This window comes from Perca fluviatilis, chromosome 1, assembly GCF_010015445.1.
Source record: "Perca fluviatilis chromosome 1, GENO_Pfluv_1.0, whole genome shotgun sequence".
Taxonomy (NCBI): domain Eukaryota; kingdom Metazoa; phylum Chordata; class Actinopteri; order Perciformes; family Percidae; genus Perca; species Perca fluviatilis.
Window position 1 is genome coordinate 9,050,544 of NC_053112.1, and position 22,013 is coordinate 9,072,556.

General features: G+C 41.6%; 1 protein-coding gene across 2 annotated transcripts in view; it reads left to right on the top strand.

The window, feature by feature from the left end:
• slit1b (slit homolog 1b (Drosophila)) overlaps nucleotides 1-22,013 on the top strand; it is a 76,175-nt gene that overhangs the window by 13,365 nt on the left and 40,797 nt on the right. For both annotated transcript variants that reach the window (XM_039800816.1, XM_039800826.1), the window contains 3 exons: nucleotides 2,891-2,962; nucleotides 4,953-5,024; nucleotides 5,154-5,225. In XM_039800816.1, coding sequence (XP_039656750.1) covers nucleotides 2,891-2,962; nucleotides 4,953-5,024; nucleotides 5,154-5,225 — 216 coding nt within the window. The remainder of the gene's footprint in view (nucleotides 1-2,890; nucleotides 2,963-4,952; nucleotides 5,025-5,153; nucleotides 5,226-22,013) is intronic.

The following is a 22,013-nucleotide window of genomic DNA, read 5'->3' on the forward strand; positions in this document are numbered from 1 at the left end:
AGGTCATAGGGTTAAACCCCTCCCGCTCGGAGCAGCCTCCACGGCTGTGTTGAAAAGAGGGCCTGCTTAAGTACAATATCACATAACAAACACTGACAACTGTTTATACCTAAAGTGTGTGTACAAAATGGCTGGAAACTGTCTGAAGCTGCTGCCCTGAGTGACTTGGAATGAATGCAACAGTAGTAAACCTTCACGGAGAGCAGTTGAAACAATGATTGGCGAGAGCACGTCAGTGTGGAGTGAAGGAGGTACATGATACTCTTGTCAAACAGTAGCAGTTTCATCCAGGAAGAAATGTCATACTGAACTTTTATGCAGCTTCAAGCTGACGTTGGCTGATTTACAGTATAAAACAGAAGCAGATTGTCCTCAAAGTGAACTCCCAATGGAAAGACTTTCTTCTCTGCAAACTGAGTGAAAATAACTTCAAAGAGCAGAAACAGTGCACTGTACAGTACAGAGGTATTTTGAAATGTAAATTTCAAATTCAAATTAAATTCATAGAAAGGAAAGATCTTTTTTGGAGTAAAAAGTTGAAGATTTTGAGGAGAGTTTTTTTTTTCTGTTGTTAAAAAACTAGTTGAAAGCAAGTTCCAGTGGAGCTTAATCTGCTGCCTTTGTAACACTTATCAGGGCAGATGTTTACTTTTTGGCTACAGACCACAGCAACTGATTAATCATCAATGCTTTAAAGTGCTCATGTTATTCTCATTTTCAGGTTCATAATTGTATTTAGAGGTTATATCAGAAAAGGTTTACATGGTTACATTTTCAAAAAAACACCATATTTGTGTTGTACTGCACATTGCTGCAGCTCCTCTTTTCATCCTGTGTGTTGAGCTCTCTGTTTTAGCTACAGAGTGAGACATCTCATTTCTGCTCCATCTTTGTTGGGAGTCACATGCTCAGTAACTAGGTAAGGCTGACTAATAGCCAGTCAGAAGCAGAGTATGAGAGCGTGCCCAGACAGTAGCTAGGTAAGGACTACTAGCCAGTCAGAAGCAGAGTATGAGGGCGTGCCCTGACAGTAGCTAGGTAAGGACTACTAGCCAGTCAGAAGCAGAGTATGAGGGCGTGCCCTTACAGTACCTAGGTAAGGACTACTAGCCAGTCAGAAGCAGAGTATGAGGGCGTGCCCTGACAGTACCTAGGTAAGGACTACTAGCCAGTCAGAAGCAGAGTATGAGGGCGTGCTACGCTAGCAGCTAGGCGAGCATTATAACGTGTGTTACAAAGTGACCATTTCTGTCTCAAGTAAAGGCTGGACTACAATAGAGCTGTTTGGAGCAGTTGGTGAACAGTGTTTTCTGTTGGAGATGGGAAGTCCCTTTGGGGGGGACGTTTGGCTTTTTCACTTTGTAAACCTATAACGTGCACAAAAAAAGATATATAACACAATAAAGGAAAAGGGAAAAGCCAAAAAGCATAATATGAGCACTTTAACATCATATTGAATTTTTCAGAATTAATTAGAGGTTAAGGACGATATCTGATCCCCTGGCAAAAAAGCAGCTGGTCCCACTCATAAAGTGAATACAAATCATACGCACATTAAGTAGGAGAATACTGTGAAGTAGAACACTGGATGGACAGTAGCTGGGATGTCCCACTCGCAGAAGCAAAGTGATACGATTGTTGTTTGTTAAAGAGTTGGGGCTGGAAGTTCTGACTGGCGCGTTCTGATGTTTGACTGTGTCTTGCCATTTTGCATTTTTGTGTAATATTAACAATTTTCGTACAAAATGCATTGAGGGTAAAAATCAAAGTGAACAGATTTGTTGAAATGTTTAGGATTTCACTCCTCACACAGTTTAACCAATGTAGCATACTGGCTAACTATGTTTCTTCTTATGATAGCAACTTTTCTATCTCTTCTATTCTTAAAAAAAAATAAAAATCAATATTTTTCTCAACATATTAACATATATGTAGTTGTGTGTATGTATTATTTACATGTGTTGTACTTTTTTTTAAGTAACCCCTAGCTGTATATGTTTATATTGATATGCACATGCCAGTATTGTATATATTTTGGATTTGCACATTATTTGCAATTTGTTATTTTAGACTTTTTAATATTTGCACTCTTTCTACTTTGTATTGCAACTGCTACAAAGCACTTTCCCTTTGGATAAATCTTAGCTTTTTAATACTTCTCCGCTCCATTTTGCACCTCTCTCTGATGTCATTAAGTACGTTTACATGCACACCAATATTATTCCGAATATGATACCGGTCATGTAAACAGCATATTCCGGTTAGATATTCCGAATAATGGCTTTTTACCCCTGAATATAGCATTTTCCGATTAAGACGTGGGATATGCTGGTTTTATTCGGATTTTAGAGGCATTCTTTGGACATGTATACAGCGCATTCGGAATATGCGTCTCAATCAGCGTTTTTACCGCAGTTTACGGCCTCTTGCCGGTTTACTGCCTATGGTCAGCTCTGTGCGTTGCTATGGTTGCTGTACACAAAACAACCAGCCAACATGGTAGAGATGCATGCCCAAAAGATACGAAGGAGAAACGCAAACATTATCAAAGACTTCAACAGGTTACGCCGACCTTTTCGAGAAGCTGGTTAAAGGAATGAAAGAGAGACGCTGTGTTCCCACGGCCCCACAAGTCTGCCACCGGGGGACAACTTTGAAAAAATCGTGTTTTGCACAGCTACATGTAAACGGGAATATTGGTGGAATATTCACTTTCATTAGCCACGTAAACAGCTTAGTCGGAATATCATCTTTTTCGGAATAAGGGCAAAAACCGGAATATTATGTCATTGATTATTTTTATGTACTGATAATGTCTTGCTTCATCAGTTTAGTTCCTGATCTCTAATCTGCTGTTGCCTGTGTTGTATCTGTGTTTGTTTTTTTTCAGTGATCTGAATGGAAACAACCTGACCATCGTCACCAAGACAGACTTCTCTGGTCTCAAACACCTCCGAGTCCTGTAAGTCACAGCCACATTTACTCCTTCACCTACATGTGAGTTTATATGTTAGTTTAGTGTCATTCAGCCAAACTCTCGTTCAGAGTGACAATCACACACTAGTTTTGGCACCATTTCATTTTAGAGATCACTATGATCCAGAACATCTTTAAAGGACAATTCCGCCGCAAAATGAACCTAGGGGTTAATAACACGTGTACCGAGTCAACCGTCCTCTGGGATATGTTTTCATGCTAATCGATTGTGACCAGTTTTATCGCAAACCGCTAATTAGCTTATAACGCTAGTCATCGGGGCAGAGGGTAAAATCTCTATTTTTATACCACTAACAAGGCTCAAAATAGCACCACACTTCCACGGTAGCATAATGAGGGTCCCTACATGTAAACCGAAGCATTGAGAACTTTGTAAGTGTACAGACAGTTTATTAAAAAGATAGTTTATAAAGAGAGTACCGTTCACGTATACGGGCGCCATCTTAGGAAAACAGTCATGACCAGTCGAACGTAAAAGTGTGGTGCTATTTTGAGCCTTGTTAGTAGTATAGAAATAGCGATTTTTGCGTGCTTTTGCGTGCCCCGACGACTAGCGTTATAAGCTAATTAGCGGTTTGCGACAAGACTGGTCACATTCGATTAGCATGAAAACATATCCCAGAGAGCGGTCGACTCGGTACACGTGTTATTAACCCCTAGGTTCATTTTGCTCTGGAATTGTCCTTTAAATTAGTGCAAAAGTTGTTTGTTTTTTTGTTTTTTTTGCTGATTTGTTTTTGTTTTTTTCAGTTCATAAAACAAACGGATACATTTCTGGAAAATAAAGAGACCTAACCTTCGCTCCCAGCTGTCAGACTCTTTGTTGATGGGGCAACAGCTTTTGTGTATTCAGCAGAGGCTCTTTCCCACATTTCTCTGTTCGGTTTAGGTCTCGTAGGCTGCGGTGCCACAAAAAAGCCAGAGGGGAACAGAGCGATGCTTTAGCTCTGCAGTGACACATGAGCTACGCAGAGGTGGCTTGTTTGGTGTCCGTGTCAGTCAAATTTACGACAGGGAGGGGTTTATCTGCGACCTTTTGACCTGGAAAGCCAGTGCCCTCCGGGAGAGGCTGCACTGACGGTGGGTTCCTGTGTTTACCTGGGGACTGTGCTGCGTGCCAGTGATGGACATGAGGCGTTAAAAAGATGACATGCCAGAAACTAATGACATCTCCGGAGGCCTGCTCAGAACAGATTAGCAGCCTGCCGGGAGCCCAGGGCTCGTTGCTGTCAGGAGGGGATTGAGTGTTACACTAGTGGTTCATGATGTGAAAGTCTATGGAATGTATTCATCAAGTGTACAGATCCCAGAGGCAATTGTGGGAGAAATAATGCGCGTTGAGGCTTTTCAATTTGATCGATGACAGTGTAAAAGATGTTACACGTTGTCCTGGTTTTGGTTCTTTCAGAGACTCTGTTTATTATTGTGTGTGCAGCGTTAAAATTCATGCAATTTGCTTATAAATGCTTATACTATCTCCACAAACTAATGAAGTGCTCTCGCTTGTGTTTTTTATTTATTTGCTAAGTGGGAAATTGATGCCATAATTAGTATAATTTACTCGATGCACTGATCTTTGCTGCTATGAATACATCCTGATATTTTACTAAGGATGAACAGTATCTGCTTGAATAACGTTTCAGATGTGGTCTAATTGGAAAATAATATATTTAAAAAATATATATATATTTAAATATCACATTTTATTTTACGAACATAAAGCTATGAGGACATTTTGTTGCAACTATACAGTATTTTTCATCCGCTGACAAACTGCTTTTTCCGTTTGCATGCTTGAAGACCATAATATTAAGGCATTCTATACTGATCCCGCAAGTGGAAATTACATTAGTGATATGAATAAGTCTCTGAATCAATTGTGATAGTTCAAATTGCATTCATGCTTATACATGTGTGTTGCAGTGTTTTTATTTCTTTATCCTTTTTAATGGCAGTCATCTGATGGAGAACCAGATCAGTATCGTTGAGAGAGGCGCTTTCGATGAACTGAAGGAACTGGAGAGACTGTGAGAGCACACAAATATTCACTCAAATAAACATGCAAATAGAAAGAAGGTGACATTTCCACTTAATTGACTGTAACATTTACGCGGCAAGTTTTTTTTTTAATCCAGCGTGTGTTTTTGTCCCTCCAGTCGCCTCAACAAGAACCATCTCAGCCAACTTCCAGAGCTGCTGTTTCAGAAGAATGAAGGCCTGTCTCGACTGTGAGTCTCCAAACTATCTGCATACTTTCTATCCTTTACTCTCCTCTATTCAATATCTAACTTTTGAACCCTATACTCTTTACCTAGTCTACATCGACGACCTTCCACTTCCGTTGCCGACGGAAATTCCGCCATTTAGGCCGGATATCCGTTGCCTTGGGCTTTCTTTGTGTTGAAATTTTACGGATTTCTGAGGACTAGGGTTAACTGCTCCTCAGATCTCTGCAGGGTAAATCCAGACAGCTAGCTGGACTATCTGTACAATCACAGTTTTCTGTTGCATGGCTAAAACAACCTTTGAACACATCCACCAAAACAAGTTCCTTCCCGAGGCTATTTTGCAGAGGCACCGTTCCTCTGCTCGGCGCTTAGCGCCGCCCATGACGATTGTGATTGGTTTAAAGAAATGCCAACAAACCAGAACATGTTTTTCTCCCATCCCGGAATGCTGTGTGGACTAGCCGGACCCTCCTCCGCAGCTCTGTGGAAGAAGGTCTGGCGATGCGAAACTGCTCTTTACCTGGTTCCCTCTGTCGTACCTCTTACAGTATTTTTGCACACACACACACACCGTCATTATTGGAATGATTATATATTTGAGTCCGCAGTCTGGGCCAGTTGTGAAATCATACAGTGCGTGGTGATAAGGGATTCTGATCATTTCCCTTCTGATGAAGTTGCTGCATGTTATAATTTTAAATGTGTTTTGATTGTTACAACTCAAACCAGGACAAGAAACTGATTTAGAAAGAGACAATGAAATAGTGCAGCTTGCCATGACAGAGAGAGTATTATAGTATTATATTAGAATCCATATTTCAGTGTAGAACCACAGTTTAGCTGAGGTTCACGTAGAGTTTACAGTCCTTACTTGTTTCTCCGTAAGCCATTTCATCTTTTTGTGTGCTTCTTTTGTGCAAACTGCAACCTACAATTTACAGTATTGTTATTTTTTAGTATTGGACACAAAGACATGTTGATATTCGTTTGGTTTAAAGTAATAAACCGTCACATATACAGAAAAGTAACAGACCTTTGTTGCCGCTTCAGTGTGTGTGCTCGCCAGTTTTCAGATCAAAAATTGACCCATTTTTCTCACCTAGAAAACACTGCAAATAGTCTCCCTTCGGACAGCAGAAGCACCGCAAATCACTTCCCACAGTCCCACAGGAGTACTAGGCACAGTCACGCTTTAATTTGACACACACACAAAGAGTTTTTTTTCTTGTTTAATAACCGAAAGCTTGGATGAAGTTGGTTACTATGCGGCTAAATGTGTCACACACACACACACACACACACACACACACACACACACACACACACACACACACACACACACACACACACACAGACAGACAGACAGACAGACACACTGCTCTGAAGTCTTTGTTATAATTGTGTTTGTAGTGTAGGATTGGGGAATGTATCTCCTACTGCCTGGAGACGCCTGGATACGCACATACAAACACTGCTGCAGAGAGAGAAAGAAAAGCAAACACAACAGAGCTCAGTAATTAACTCTTCTCAATGATTGATTCATTTATGACAGTGATGTGTTTTTGTACCTGTGTGAGTGTTTCTGTGTTTGATGAATTAGTGGTTGACAAATAAAATGTGCAGATATAAAGAGACACTCTCACTTTCCCTCTGAGCACAGAGGGGGAGGAGGTAAAGTGAAAAACAGCATTGAAAAATGCAACTAATTACAGAGGGAAGGTGGGGATGAACAAGTGGATGGGTGTGTGTGTGTGTGTGTGTGTGTGTGTGTGTGTGTGTGTGTGTGTGTGTGTGTGTGTGTGTGTGAGAAAGAGAAAGTATGAGAGTGATAAATGGTAAAAAGACAGTTTGTGTATGTCTGTTTGTTGATGTGTGTGTCTGACCTGGTTATTTGCCGTTTGCCTTTTTTGGCAATTTCACACTCTGGCTCCCATCTGGGAATGCCGAAATGGACTTGGCATGTTCGATCAATCAGCAAACACACACACACACTTTCACATTCACACAAAGCGGCACACACTGCAGAGCCATTAGCACTTCCTCCAGCAGGAGTGATTTCTTTTCCTCCTGCTGTGTTGATGGACTCTATAAAGCCTGATGTCCCTTGGAAACACAGACACACACACAAACACACATACACATACACACACACACACACACACACACACACACACACACACACACACACACACACACACACACACACACACACACACACACACACACACACACACACAGAGTGGCTTTTTGCTTGTGTGTATTATTCTCTCAGGGCAAATGACCTTATGTACTTCAGTTACTCTCCTTGTACATTTTTCTCTCCACATCTCTCGCCTCCCTTAAATCCTTTCTTTTGTTTGTCTTTGTTAGTCAAGGTTCGTGGTTTTATATAGAAGATATAGAAGAGCACACTTTCACCCAGATTTCATGTCCCCACACATCTAACGTGCAATTCGCAGTTGCCGCATCTGGGTGGCCGCAAGGGTCCACGTGATTCAAATTTGATCTTCTGCCCATATCCACGAAAGGTCCGTGCGGGTCCCTATATACGCGCGTCTACGGGCCGCTGTATTAGAATACCTGATTACATGTTCAATTTCACCGTACGTTCACAAGTCAGGGTTTCGCTGTTGGTGCAGGTTGTCATATCAACACCTTTTTTTCGAAGCGTCCTGCGGCTGTTTTAAGTCAGATTAATCACCATGATTACAGCTTTCTCCTCTGCATGAGTCCCTTTAAGCTTGTCTTACTCCCATGTGCACTCTCTTTTCTCTACACCTCTTTCTTGTTGCTCCTTCTTTTTCTTGATTTTGTAGACTAATTTCTCTCTCTCTCTCTCTCTCTCTCTCTCTCTCTCTCTCTCTCTAGCTCTCTCCAGTCTTTTGTTGGCTCCGTTATTGTGTGAAGCGTTCACTCCACACCCAGTAATAGCCCTTTGTGTATTTTGATGGCAGAGGCTGCCTGTGTGTGTGTGTGTGTGTGTTGTGTGTGTGTGTACGTGTGTGTGTGTGTGTGTGTGTGTGTGTACGTGTGTGTACCAGGGTGCCCCCCTCTCAGCACCTCCCTTTAGCCCAGGGGAACCCAAGAATTATGGGAGTGTAGCTCAATGTCTCACACGCGCTTATTCACCTTGACCTGCAGGTGAACTGTGTGGTTAGCCAGACGAAACAGAGCTTCAGCAGGTGTGCCTTTCACCGGGAATTGATGGGATTTACTCCTTCAAATGCTACTTCCTGCCAACTCTGGGCTTTATAAGGAGTAGGCGTTAATCTAGAAATATACAGCAAAAGCAAACAACAAAATAAAGATGGACCAAGCAAAGCCCTGCTCAAACATGTCAGTGTTTATGACAGAAGTCTGCACAAATCTAAGTGTGATTACCGAGTCGACCGTTCTCTGGGATATGTTTTCAATAGAGATTTCTTTTTACTTTACCCTCTGCCCCGACGACTAGCGGTATAAGCTAATTAGCAGTTTGCAATAAAACTGTTCACATTCGATTAGCATGAAAACATATCCCAGAGAACGGTCGACTCGGTACACATGTGTTATTAACCCCTAGGTTTATTTTGCGCCGGATTTCTCCTTTAAGTTGGCTCTAAGGTGTTGTTTGGAGTTTTGGGCTACTTGTAGCGCTATTGAGCAATTAGCAAATGCCTTTATACTCCGTCAGAAGTGCTTGTCGGATGATCGAATAGCTTCGGGAACCCCCTCCCCCCACACCTCTGTGTCCGTGTTGACCATTTTTGTAACTTTCAGAAACTGACAATCCGACATTCACACCCACCGTACGCTGTGATTGGTCAGCTATGCGGAGGTGAGAGCGGCGCCACGGTTTGAACTTCTCTCTCTAGCTCTCTTTTTTCATTCTTCACACAGCTTTTAATGCGAACTACCAAATGTAACACAATGAATTTCTTCCTGTACATACCGTCTGAAAAGGTGCGCCCTTTCCAACATTTCCAACGTTGTCAGACAACGTTGTCCGATCTGTTTCTGATAGAGTTTACCTCGGCGTTTACACTGCTTTTTTGACAATCATGGTAATGACTGAAAATGTAAGGTGCATTAAGTCAAAAGCAGAAAGATGGATGTACTAAATGAAAATATAGTAGGACATTAAGTGTGAGTGCATGGTTTAATGTGTGTCCTTTCGAGTGTGTCCTTGCGGTTACAGTAACTTTCCCCTCAGACATTTGGAGAGTTTCTCTCATTAGGCAGAAAGGCAGAGCTGTCCTCATTAGCGCAGCTGATTGGCATCTGAGTGTGGCTAATTAACAGTGTGAAGGTAACAGAGGTGGTGATAGCAGCTGCTGGGTTTCGCCTATTTAGAGGCTAACCGGAATGTGACCTTGCTGTTTACCTGACTAACTTACTGAGAAGAGAACGCTGGAGTAATGTGTGTGTGTGTGTGTGTGTGTGTGTGTGTGTGTGTGTGTGTGTGTGTGTGTGTGTGGGTGTGTGTGTAATAATTGCTTTTATTTGCATTTGTACAGTATAATTGACTGTTATGTGTGGGTGTCTGTGCGCTTGCATTTACACATGGGCTAATTACACATATTTGCATCTATAGCAGTCATGCATGTTGTGTTATAGTGTGTGATTGGGTGACATCATTATTTATAGGTGTGTCTGTAGTGTGGGAGAGAGAGAAAGTTTGTGTCTGCACATGCATTCATTAATTTTGTGTTTGCCTGTGGGATCATTTTTTAATAATTGTCAGCTGTCTCACTGCGTTGTGAGATAATTGGATGTATGTGGATCTTTAGAAATCTGTGTGTGTGTGTGTGTGTGTCTGTCTGCATTTTCATTTACTGTGTTTGTGTGCACCTTCTGGTAAAACCTGCAAAAAACTTTAGAAAATACTTTTGAAGCATAGGCACTAACTTGAATGTTTAAATTAGTTAATTTAATAGAAAAATAAACCGCCACAGATACTATTTTAGTGTTAAAGTGAGTCTATATAACTATAGTCTAGTCTATATAAATGTTCATATGCCCATTTTAAAGCCCCTTGAGGCAAAACCTGATATGTAATGTAATCCTTCTAGTGCAATAAACATAATTATTTTGCACAAAAGGTAATTGTTAGGGTTATTGGTAGAGCCCTTCTAGATGCTTGACTTTCATTCCCTAGATGCTGGGTGTACAGTGGATTAATCAGAGCTTCTATGTTAAAAACAGTTACCCGGTGCAGCTGGAAACCATGTTGATGAAATTGCACAAACAGTAAATGTGCCATGAAACCGAAGCCAGGAAAACCGGTTCATGTGCCATGAAACCGATCTCCAACTCCTTTCAGAGTCATTTTCTGAGTCATTTTTACAAGACGTGAAGAAATTTGGCTCCGTGTGAATATCACAAATATTTATAAATGCGGGTTCAAGTTGATTTTTTTCATAGCGTGGTGTTACTAAAGTGTATTTACTTAATTCCTAATAGTGCTTTCCATGCTAAAACTGGACATACAAAACTCGTGCAAGTCGCTTTCCAGCCGACAGCAGATATGCCCGCGTGTGTTCTGTCCATCTGCACATGCATGCATTTCTATATTTATATTATCTACAGGGCTCAAATCCTTCATCGCAGAACACACAGGAGCAGGATTTTCCCAGAATTGTAGTTTTCTTAAAGCAGGGACCGCGGGGCGCTCCCCGCTGTGTGTGGAAACAGCTTCACGCTGGATAACAGGATCTGTGGCGAGGACAGACACCATCACTCCCTTTACAAAAACCTGCTCAGCTGTTATTCTTTTGCCCAGAGTGTGTGTGTGTGTGTGTGTGTGTGTGTGTGTGTGTGTGTGTGTGTGTGTGTGTGTGTGAGTGAGAGAGAGCGTGAGCGTGAGCATGTTTGTAGGAGGTCAGGCCAGGAACAGTGATGTCTCCTGTCATGTCTGTCCAAAGTAAAGCTGACCCAGGGAGAGCATGATGGGAAAATAACACACACTGATCTCAGATTGACACTAATACAAATATTAGTGAGAGACGGCGGGCAAACGCAGTCAACTCTCACATCTCTGTCTCCATTGTTTCATTTTCATTATCTCCCGCCTTGGGTTTTTTTTGTCCTCCTTTCCTTCCTCGTTTATTTTATTTTCCCCCCAATCACCTTTCCCTTATCTGCCTGTGGGGGTTTTCAATTAAGTGCTGTGCTCCCCTGTGGATGGATGGATCGAGGGAGGGAGGGGAGAGACATTAAGCTGGAAAGAAAAGAGGCAAGGGCAGAGGAAGGGAAGTAGAAAAAGATGGAGCCAAGATGGATGCCTTGATGGAGGGCAAGAGACACGAAGTTGAGATTTATTTGGCAGAGGCGAAAGAGAAGTAAAGCAAAGAGAGAGCGAAGAACGGGTGTAATGAAGGAAAGAGCAATGGGAAGTACTGTAGAGACGGAGGTGACAAGAAGAACAAGAAACAAGGTTCATGAAAGAAGAGAGAGGCATAAAGCGATTCACTCGTTACTAGAAAAAAAGTAATAAGTGAGTTTTGAGCAAGATGTTACCCTCTATACTAGGGCTGCAACTAACGATTATTGTCATTGTCGATTAATCAGTTGAATATTTTCTTGATTAATCGATTAGTTGTTGGGTCTATAAAATGTCAGAAAAAATGTGGATCAGTGTTTCCCAAAGCCCAAGATGACGTCCTCAGATGTCTCGTTTTGTCCACAACTCAAAGATATTCACTTTCCTGTCACAGAGGAGTGAAGAAAACTAGAAAATATTCACATTCATGAAGCTGGAATCAGAGAATTTTCATTAACAAAATACCTGGTCATTAATTTAACAGCTGATTAATCGTCGCAGCTCTAAACAGGACCCTCTGTTTTTGTTTCTTTAAATCACTTTGTAAAAGTTTTTGTAGATTATTTTTTGGGGCTTTTCCCTTTATTAGTAGTAGAGACAGTCAATAGACAGGAAAGGGGGGAGGATTCGAACCCGCGCCACTGCAGGACTCAGCCTACATGGGGCGAACGCTCTTACTGGGTGAGCTAGAGGCCACCCTGCACTGAAATATTTATGAGCGAAATCACTTATTGCACGCTTGGACTTTTTTTGACCTAAAGCAAGAGAGAGAGAGAGAGAAAGAAAAAAAACAAGAGCGGTAGAGAAGACATTTACAGTATTTGCTTCCAGAGTTTGGTCTGTTGCCGCGGTTACAGCCTCCTTCGTGCCATCAGGTCATGAACCTTCTCAGGGTGTGGGTCGTGTAACCCGTGGATTTGTGTTTTTGTCTACTAATAACACGTGTGTTTGTCACGCATATGCTACAGTGTGTGTGTGTGTGTGTGTGTGTGTGTGTGTGTGTGTGTGTGTGTAGTTGCGTGTTGATGGTGTAATGTGCTCGCATTGTGTTGAATTAAGAGTCAGCTCTGTTTCCCCTGGATGTTGTGTGAAGCTAATATTTTGCATGTGTGTGTGGTGCGTTTGCGTGTTCATGCTTAGTGTGTGTGTGTGTGTGTGTGTGTGTGTGTGTGTTTGCGTTCCTTCATGCTGTGTTTTGTCTGTGTGAGCGCTCTGCCTGCAGCTCTGTGGTTCACACAAAGACAGAAGGGAAATGAGAAAGATGAATGTTTGTGGGCTTCAGAAGTAAAACAAGAAGACTTTCCCTCACCCTATCCTTCTATATTTTCCTTTTTTTAATGGCCTCTGCCATTCTTTTAAACTTTTATCCTTAGATTTATAATAGCTGTAAAATTAGCAAAAAAACATGTTTTTATAGCTGCACCACTCCATCATCTGGATGTTTTGTGTATTGTGTTTTTTTTTTTTCATATTTGGTATCGTTGGAAACTTTGGGACTCCCATTATAATTTAAAATGAACCTCAGTGGGTATGAACAATACCTGGCCACACAGAATGAGTTTGTTATGATCACATTGTCATATGAATATAAGCATGTGCGTCTGTTTTGCTACTCTGTGGGTCAAACCAAAGCATCCACTGGGTAGTTTTGTGCTTCCCTCACAAAATACATTGCTCTGATAAAACACAATACTGCAGTAGCATACGATTAGAACTCAGAGAAGATCAGGTTGTTTTATCGTCTGTTGTTCAAAGCTGTCCCGAACCGGCTCTATCACGTTTGTGTTAACATCATCTTACACAGAGCAGGATAAGAGACGCTAAACACCCCATTAGAAATCTATCTCTTAAAGGTAAGACTTATAAAACTAACTTTCTGTCATATTTGCTGAAACTGACCCTATGTTCCAGTAGAACTACATGACGCAGGTAACCACCTACAGCCTGTAGTGCGATTTGCAAAAATCCACAGCTCCCTGTTCAGATGCACCAATCAGGGCCGGGTGTCTAACTGCGGTGTCAATCACTGCTCATGCACACGCATTCATTCTCCCTTGTGGGGGGAGGGGCTTAGGAGACCGTTTTGGGCTTTAGCGGAAAGGGGGGAGGGACTGAGAAGTTGTCGATGTTCACATTTTTTTGGCTAAGTCCTGGATCTTCGCAAACCTACCTACGGCACCTTTAAGCGTCAAATTCTCCACCCCTGTTTTCTTAAAAAGTTTGAAACTTGCTCCCTCGTGGAAAACAGGAGCTGTTGTCAGGTTGGATTTGAATCATGACCCAGAGTCAGTGCACACTGTATCAAAACCTGCTTAAAGCCCTCCTGCAGCATAATCCACTTCTCTGCAGTTGATCTGCATGTCAGAAGGTCATAACCACTCCTAACTTTTCCACGACGTGCACATCACGGCCAAAAGTAAGATACATCCAAATATTAAACACATTTGTGATAGTTGAACATGTCATATTTCAGGCTTTCCACCAGATTTTGGAACCTGGCTGGATGGATTTGATCCTTTTTTAAACAAAATCCACAATAGCATTCATGCGGTCCAACCACACCACACCAAACTTGGAAAACTTTTTTTTTTTTTTTTTTTTATGAATCTGGATTTGTTTACTAGGAAAGAGCGTTTTGTAATCCACAAAGTTAGAAGCACAATATTGTCTAAGAAAATCTGTAACGTGTTGCAAAAAAAGATTCCCTTTGTTCCCTTCACTTCATATTTCATTTATAGATCAACATTAGACATGTGCATTATGCTGCAGATGTTTCTTTTTCTTTTTAGTGTACAAGCTACAGTTGATAAGTGTTTGATACTCAAAAAATACATTTTTAGTGGACTAGTCCTTTAATACAGAACCGTTGTTATTTTACTAGTTGCAGTCAGAGGTCTGTAAATGTCTTGCATTTGGCTTTTGAAACATGTACCTACTTGATTTCCTCTCTTCTCTCTTGCCCTAATTTAGCTTCCCTTCCGCTCTCTCTTCATTTTTCTGTGCAAATCCCTCGGGATGTCTCGTGCAGTCGAGAGGGTGTGTTCCTAAGTGTCAGAATGAGGGAGACGTGTTTGTAGATGTGTGATCCTGTGGATCAAGTGTGATCAGCTTCCTCTTGTCTGATCTATTTTGACATCCTGGTTAATCTCTCATTATTTGTGTGTGTGTGTGTGTGTGTTGTTCTTGTTTGACTATACTTGTGGGGTCTGACAACTTTGTGGGGCCAAAATGCTGGACCCCACAACTTCAAAGGGCTGTTTGAGGGTTAAAACTTGGTTGTAGGATTAGGGATAGAATTAGGTTATGGTTAGGGTGAGGCTAAGGGTTAAGGTTAGGCATTTAGTTGTGATGGTTAAGGTTAGGGTTAGGGGCTAGGGAATGCATTATGTCAATGACGGGTCCCCACAAAGACAGTGAAATGCACTGTGTTTGTGTGTGTGTGTGTGTGTGTGTGTGAGAGAGAGAGAGAGAGAGAGACTGTCAGGACCTTTTAGGGTCATCCTCTCTAACTGTGGTTTTCCAGGTCGGCCACAGTTGTCTGCATTCTGATGCTGTATCAGTTAACTTAAGATATTAATTGTTTTTGTTGTGCTCCTCATCTGTTGGGTCTCCTCTTGGTTTTATTTTGTCTTTCTCCGTTCTATCTGATACTTCCTCCTCTGTCTGTTTCTCAGTATCTTTCAGTTGTTCAGACGATAACTTATTTAAGTTGTTTATACTGTTAGTGGGTTTTTGTGCGTCAGGTTGAGGAGGAAACCAGACTATGAAAATAAAATATTAACTATGTTGTTGCGCTGACTCTGTCTGATGACCTGCCTGGATGGGGGTCACACAAGACAGTGTGTGTGTGTGCGTGTGCTTGTGTGTGTTTGTGTGTGTGTGTGTGTGTGTGTGTGTGTGAAGAAAGAAAGTGGTAGCTCATTAGAACCAGTAAAATGTGTTCTCCATGCTGTGTCATCTTTGAGATTCCTCAGCTGAGTTCAGGTCTTGTGTTTGGGGTGGAGTAAAGTTTGCAGATGCATCTTGGCTAAATGGATGAATTTACACTTTAAAAAAATTCTCGCTAGAATGCCCTTTGACCTTTTAAAAGTTAATTTAAACTATTAGATTGGAATGCGTCTCTCAAGCTTATTTTGTTGAATTCACATCAGACTTTTTTTGTTATATCGGATAGTTGTCAAATCTGCCCAAAATGCATCAAGTGCAAAGAAATAAAAAAATAAAATAAAAGTAAATGGGCTGTAACTTAGATGACACTTTGAGTTGTGATTAGGGCTGCACGATGTGAGGAAAATATCTAATTACGATTATTTTGACTGATGTTGCGATTGCGATATGATGTACGATATTGGAGGGAATGATCATTTTGGTGTTTTTTGCGAGGATCTGTACCAAAAGACGATTTTTTCTTTAGTCTGTAGGATACAATTTCTAGGCCGGGACGTCTCTGCAGCACCACAATACTTATTTAAGAATTGTTTGACACATATTTTGCTTTTAACAAATATTGCGCCCCCGTGCGATTTGGATCCATATTGTGATTTGGATGAAATTGCGATTAATTGTGCAGCCCTAGTTGTGATGGGACTTTTCTCTCTTTGCTTTCCTTTTTGATAATCAGAGGATTTACCTAAAAAGTTGTTAATATCAATAGCAAAGGAGTATAAAAACAGGGAAGAGCAACACTAGGCCCATGGCTAGACTGAAACTGACCCGTGTTTGACCTGTAGTCGGGGGAGACGGATGGACGGAGAGGTGACGAGTAGAAGACGAGCAGGGGATTGAGTGGGAAAGTTTACCTTTCTCACCCTCCGCTGTGAGCAGGGAGGGAGGAGGAGGATATTGAAACGACAGGAGAGACGGGCGGAACAATGAGAGGATGAAGAGGAGCGAGGAAGGGCAGAGGGGACGGAGGACACGCACACAACGGATGACGGAACGGATCAGAAAATGATTAGAGGAGGTAGCAGGAGAGTGTGCAAATATTATGAGACTAGCTACTGTCCACACACACACACACACACACACACACACACATGTCCAGCTGTGACCAGTCGGTGTTTCCCTCCAGTAAACATCATATCCAGCCTTCTGGTGTCCTGGCAACAGACATCCTGACAACCTGATGGGAAAGCATCTTTTGTGTGTGTGTGTGTGTGTGTGTGTGTGTGTGTGGACGAGAGAGAGAGAGAGAGAGAGAGCTGTCTTATGATACACTATACATGTGTGCTGTGGATGTAAAGTATTTATATGAGAATAAATCAAAGGTCTTCGCATACATAAATACATGCATACATACATATATACATACATATATACATATATACATACATGAACATTAGGGCTTCACAACAAATCGGTTTTTTTTAATCATATCAACCGTAATAAACAATAAACACATGGCGAAAGAGACTATTAGCAGAAAAACAAATCAAACATCGCTCTGTTCAGTGTTCAATTTGTTAAATAAAATAACGTTGGAAATAATTTCCTTTCAGTTTTTGTAATTCAAAAAGCAGTGTGTTGCATTTAAACATTAAAAGCAGAAGAAAGGCAGGACTGAGTACATTTTTTATATCTGTTTATTTATCACAAGTATACAAGTATATTATCGCGATGTTCAACAACCTTGTCGCATATACTATATTTTCCTCATATCGTGTAGCCCTAATGTACTATTAGATTTTTTCATTTGACTGTTGTTGATTATTCATTAATAATTTGTTTGGTAAAGACAGCCAGCTTGTTGAAAAATGTAAGTCTACCAGAGTGTGCAGCTTCACCTTATTTATCTTGCATTTGGCACCTGGTTTATGTAGTATTTAGTTCCCAAGTGTCTTACTTTGGAAGGGGAGTTAAGTACATTTACTCAGCTTATACTTCTAAAATTCTGGTGATTTTGAACATTTTAGCTACTGTAATACCCTGCATGTAAAATACCTTTATACTTATGCGTTTCTCATAGTCATTAATATGCATTACCCCACTGAAATGGCACTTTTCTTTCATAGGCTCCTAATTTCTCATATAAAAGGTATATTAACATCTAGTTGTCAATGGATGGGATGTGTTATACTAGTTATATTTACTGTACCTCTATTCTTGTCATTGTGGGCTTGTTAGAGCCAATTAGGTCAGATGGCAGCGGGTCACAAGGTGATGCAACATGACGTGCTTTACATTACTGTATGAAGCCTAAAGGGGACTGTCTGGACACCAAGGAAGAAAAAAAGCAAAAGGAACGGACACAGGTTTAGCTCAATGTTTAGGCTCTGCTCGGCCTATTCTCTGCTACTGTATGCCTCATTAGCCTGATATTGTCAGCTGACAGTATGATTTCCCCGTGGGTGCTCACAGTCAGCCATGGGTGCCTGAGCCCTTGAGCACCCACACAGTTGACACCCCTGACTGTCTGTAGAAACATCTGCGGAAATACAGAATACAAAAATAAACAATACAAATTATGAAATAAAACCTGAGAAGAAAGGAAAGAAGGAAACATGTAAGAAGGCACTACTTCTAATAAAGAAAAGCAGGACACTTTATATGTGTTGCGTATATTTCGACTTTCCACTGAAACGGTTCCACCACCGACTGGAAGCCGAATAGACTACTTTTATTTGTCAAGCAATCTTATTTTTTGTGTGTGGACATTTATCATGTTGTGCACTGGTCTTTGGTTTAGTGTAGATGAATCTAACACAGATGTATTCTCCCTACTGCTTTCAAAGGGAACCACTCTTCTCACCATGAGGGAAGTTTAAAAGATGAAATGACTTCCCAAGGGAAAAAAGAAGAAGCTTGTAATCATTTTCTGAGACTTGAAACTTGCTTGAGATGAGTAGTTAACATAACATCTTATTTTACTTTTTCAAAGCTACAGTACTGTATGTTATTCCATTCAATTGCTGATTCAGACGTAAACTGTGAAAGCACTTTCTAAAACACATCGAGCCGTGTTTCCCTGAAAAGAAACGCTGCTCTTCAGGGTTCAAACTTTGAAATCACACACTGTCGTGTTGGAACTTTCTTCGCGGGGCTCTTTTATGTTTCTTCTTTGTACTGCAAATGAATAAATTATTTGTGACAAATGGAACTAAAATCCTTTCAACAACATTGTTTTTTCACAACTGGATATGATATATATATATATATATATATATATATATACTGTCTCTTACTTTCTCTCCTTCCAACTCATTTTCATAACCCTTTTTATTTGCAAGTTTCCCTTTACATCTCTCGTTCCATCCTCTTTCGCTGCTCGTCTGGGTTTGGGGCGACAGAATGCAAAGTATGGTATGGTGCTTTGATGAGGTCCAGGAATTTAGGACCGGGATACATGATAACCTATGTCGGATTGCAGGGACCCAGGTACCATTCAGCCCAAGATTATTTGTTCTGGGAGATGGGTCAATCCTAAACAGGATGGATGAGCACATAAGAAGCTAGGTCCAGACTAGGTTAATGATAGCCAGAAAGATTCTGTTTAAGACATTGTTAATCAGAAAAAAAACAACAAAGCAATGTAACACAGACATCCTCATCCCTCCTCGCGCATGTTCACTGTGTCTATCCATTCATCTTGTGCTCCTTTTGACTCACTCCTCTTTCACTCTGTATATCCTTCATCACCTCCTTCACTGGTTGTTTCATGTCTCAGACACTGCTGAGCTTTAAGCTTCAGCAGCACAGTGATGCCTCTGCTTTTATCACGGACCTCAGACGGTGTCAAGTTTAGTTTAATTTAGTTGATTTCACTTCGAGACGTCTTGCTGCTTTTAGCCCCTGACCTCTCCATGCTTCTTCCTCTGGTTTACCACTGAACCTTTGACAGAGACTGAGCTCAGCTGGAACTGACTGAGAACTGAGTGTGCAGATTGATAGGCGATTGGTGCCAGTAATGGACGTACGGCCATGCATACGTTACAGCCTATTCGACGTCAGTGCGACTAGACATGCGCTCCCATACGGTGGTTAGTGGCGGTATGCGTCAGAAATGCCATGCCCTTTTTGGATTGTAGGTAGTACGCGTCGGAAAGGTTGAGACGGATTAAACTTTTGGAGAAAAGCAACCAGACGTCACACTGTGGTGGCCAATCACAACGGCGATCAGACTTGTCAGTGTGTTTTGAAGCGGTGTGAGAGTCCCGTAAAAGGAAACAGGAAACATCACTGCCTCTATTGCTGCCACGAGAAGGTTTCTTGCACAGCGCAGTGCAAAGCCCGACGCAAGTGTCTTTGCTAGTCTAAGACCAACGCAGTTGTCAGTTTCCCCTCCAGCGCCCATGTCGTTTAAATAGCAAATGCATCTGCGCCCATCTGTGCGCCCATGGGCGTCCTGGTCTTACAGGGAGGTGTGTTCAGATGCATTCTGGCCGTATTGCTATCTTAAAGCATCGGAAAGTGATCGCGACATTGACCAACAAAAAACTGGTCTAAAGTCAATGACGCATCGCTTCATTGTTATTTTAAAAGTGCAGTAAAATGCGCCTAGGCTCATGCACAGCGCGCACACTATGCTTGTTACACAGCTTTCACTTCACGCACGAGCAGATCAGTTTCTTCTCCTGAAAATCTCTCCTTCCTGCTCAGCAAATCCGGCATCATAATAGCAATGCGCCAAGGTCCAAACGCCCCTGGCTTTTAAAGGGAATGAGAGATGACACTGATTGGTTTATTGCATGTTACGCCCAAAACACACCTATGATTAATGAAGACACTAAGTACAACCCTTTTCAACCATGCGCCTGGCTCAACGAACCTTAAATTTACCCGATAAACTAGCAAAAGTGGATTCGTACATGCCCTAAACACACCTGCGCCAGACGCTTCACGCCGTGCGCTTAGATCGTTAAAATAGGGCCCTATAAGGGTAAAAAACATCCAGGAGTTTGTGTGACAGCTGACTGTTTCCTGCAAGCACTTGCTATGTCTCTTTTCTTCCTCTTGTTCTCTGTGAAATGGCGCTGCCTTCACCTGCGGTCGGAAATGTCAAGATCTTTAAACGATCTGGCGGGAAAATGGTAATTTTGAAATATAAAGTCTATTTCTGCTTCTTTGTAATTTGTGGGGTTAAAAGCACAACAGGACGTCACAAATGGGCCTTTTAAGTGACACTCCCACCGCCGCACAGCCCTGCAACGAGTCGCCGGATCGCTTTTTCTGGTCTGAATGGGTCCTTAAGACTTTACTCTCCTTAGGTCCCTCGAGATTAAACATGTAGCACCACATTTCTCCAATATACAATGCTTTATTCTCTAAACTAGCCCATGTATGACCTTAAACGTCAACATATTGTATGACAAGACACACCAGTTTCTCAAATCTTTACCACAAGGGGTAGTACCACAAGGGTGGCCCTAAATTTACCTAAATCAAAGGTTGCATCCTATGTACGGTGGCCATTTTAGGACATCTCCGCTTGTTTGGCTCAGCTTCAACTAAACTTGGTATATCCAACTTAACTCTTGGCTGTTAACACCCTGATGTTTAGCATGTAAGCATGTACAAATTAGCATATTAGCACCATCCTCTTGCCAAACTTGACATTTTAGTCTGGTGGAACTATCTAAATATCTAAATTATTGCGTACAGTGTTGTATCGTGGAGTGTAGTGTAGTATGGTGTTAACAAATGCAACAACAGCAGTTAAATGTACAATATCATCTTAGTCTACATCCATGACGTTCCATTTCCGGGATTGCTCCGGTGCCGCAGGAAATTCCGCCGGATGCGTGTCTTTGCGCTGATGTCGGTCACCTTCCTATTTCTTTGTGATGGAATTTTAAACTCCGATTTGTGAGGACTATGGTTAGCTGCTCCTCAGATCTCTGCAGGGTAAATCCAGACAGCTAGCTAGACTATCTGTCCAATCACAGTTTTCTGTTGCACGCCTAAAAAAACTTTTGAAAGTACACATGTTCCACCAAAACAAGTTCCTTTCTGAGGCTATTTTGCAGCGGCACCATCCGGAGCTTAGACGATTGTAATTGGTTAAAAGAAATGCCAAAAAACCAGAGCATGTTTTTCTCCCATCTTGGAATGCTGTGTGGACTAGCCAGACCCTTCTCCGCAGCGCTGTAAAGGAAGGTCTGGCAAAGCGAGACTAATATCATCACACTACTCTCAACAGACATCACACTATGTGCCTCCGAAGACATTATAAACTAAGCCATTTAACTGTTGCAATTAAATAAAGGCAGATGCTACGTTACTGGTTTATAGTTTCTTGACCGTACTGTTCTGCAGAGAAAAACAGTAATTCTTGGTTTCAGTGTTACATTGTGTTGTGTTAATTGAATCTGCTTCCACAAAGAGAGTGCTCTGGGGGATGTCAAACAGTGCATGGTATCAGCAGTGTAAGTCTCAGTAAGTGGGTGTTTCCTCCTCTGTCAGGCTCTGTGGTTTGACCCTGACGTTAATGGAGTGTGTCTGAGATCCTACAGGGCAGCCAGTACATCCTCCTCTGCTGTCTATCACACACA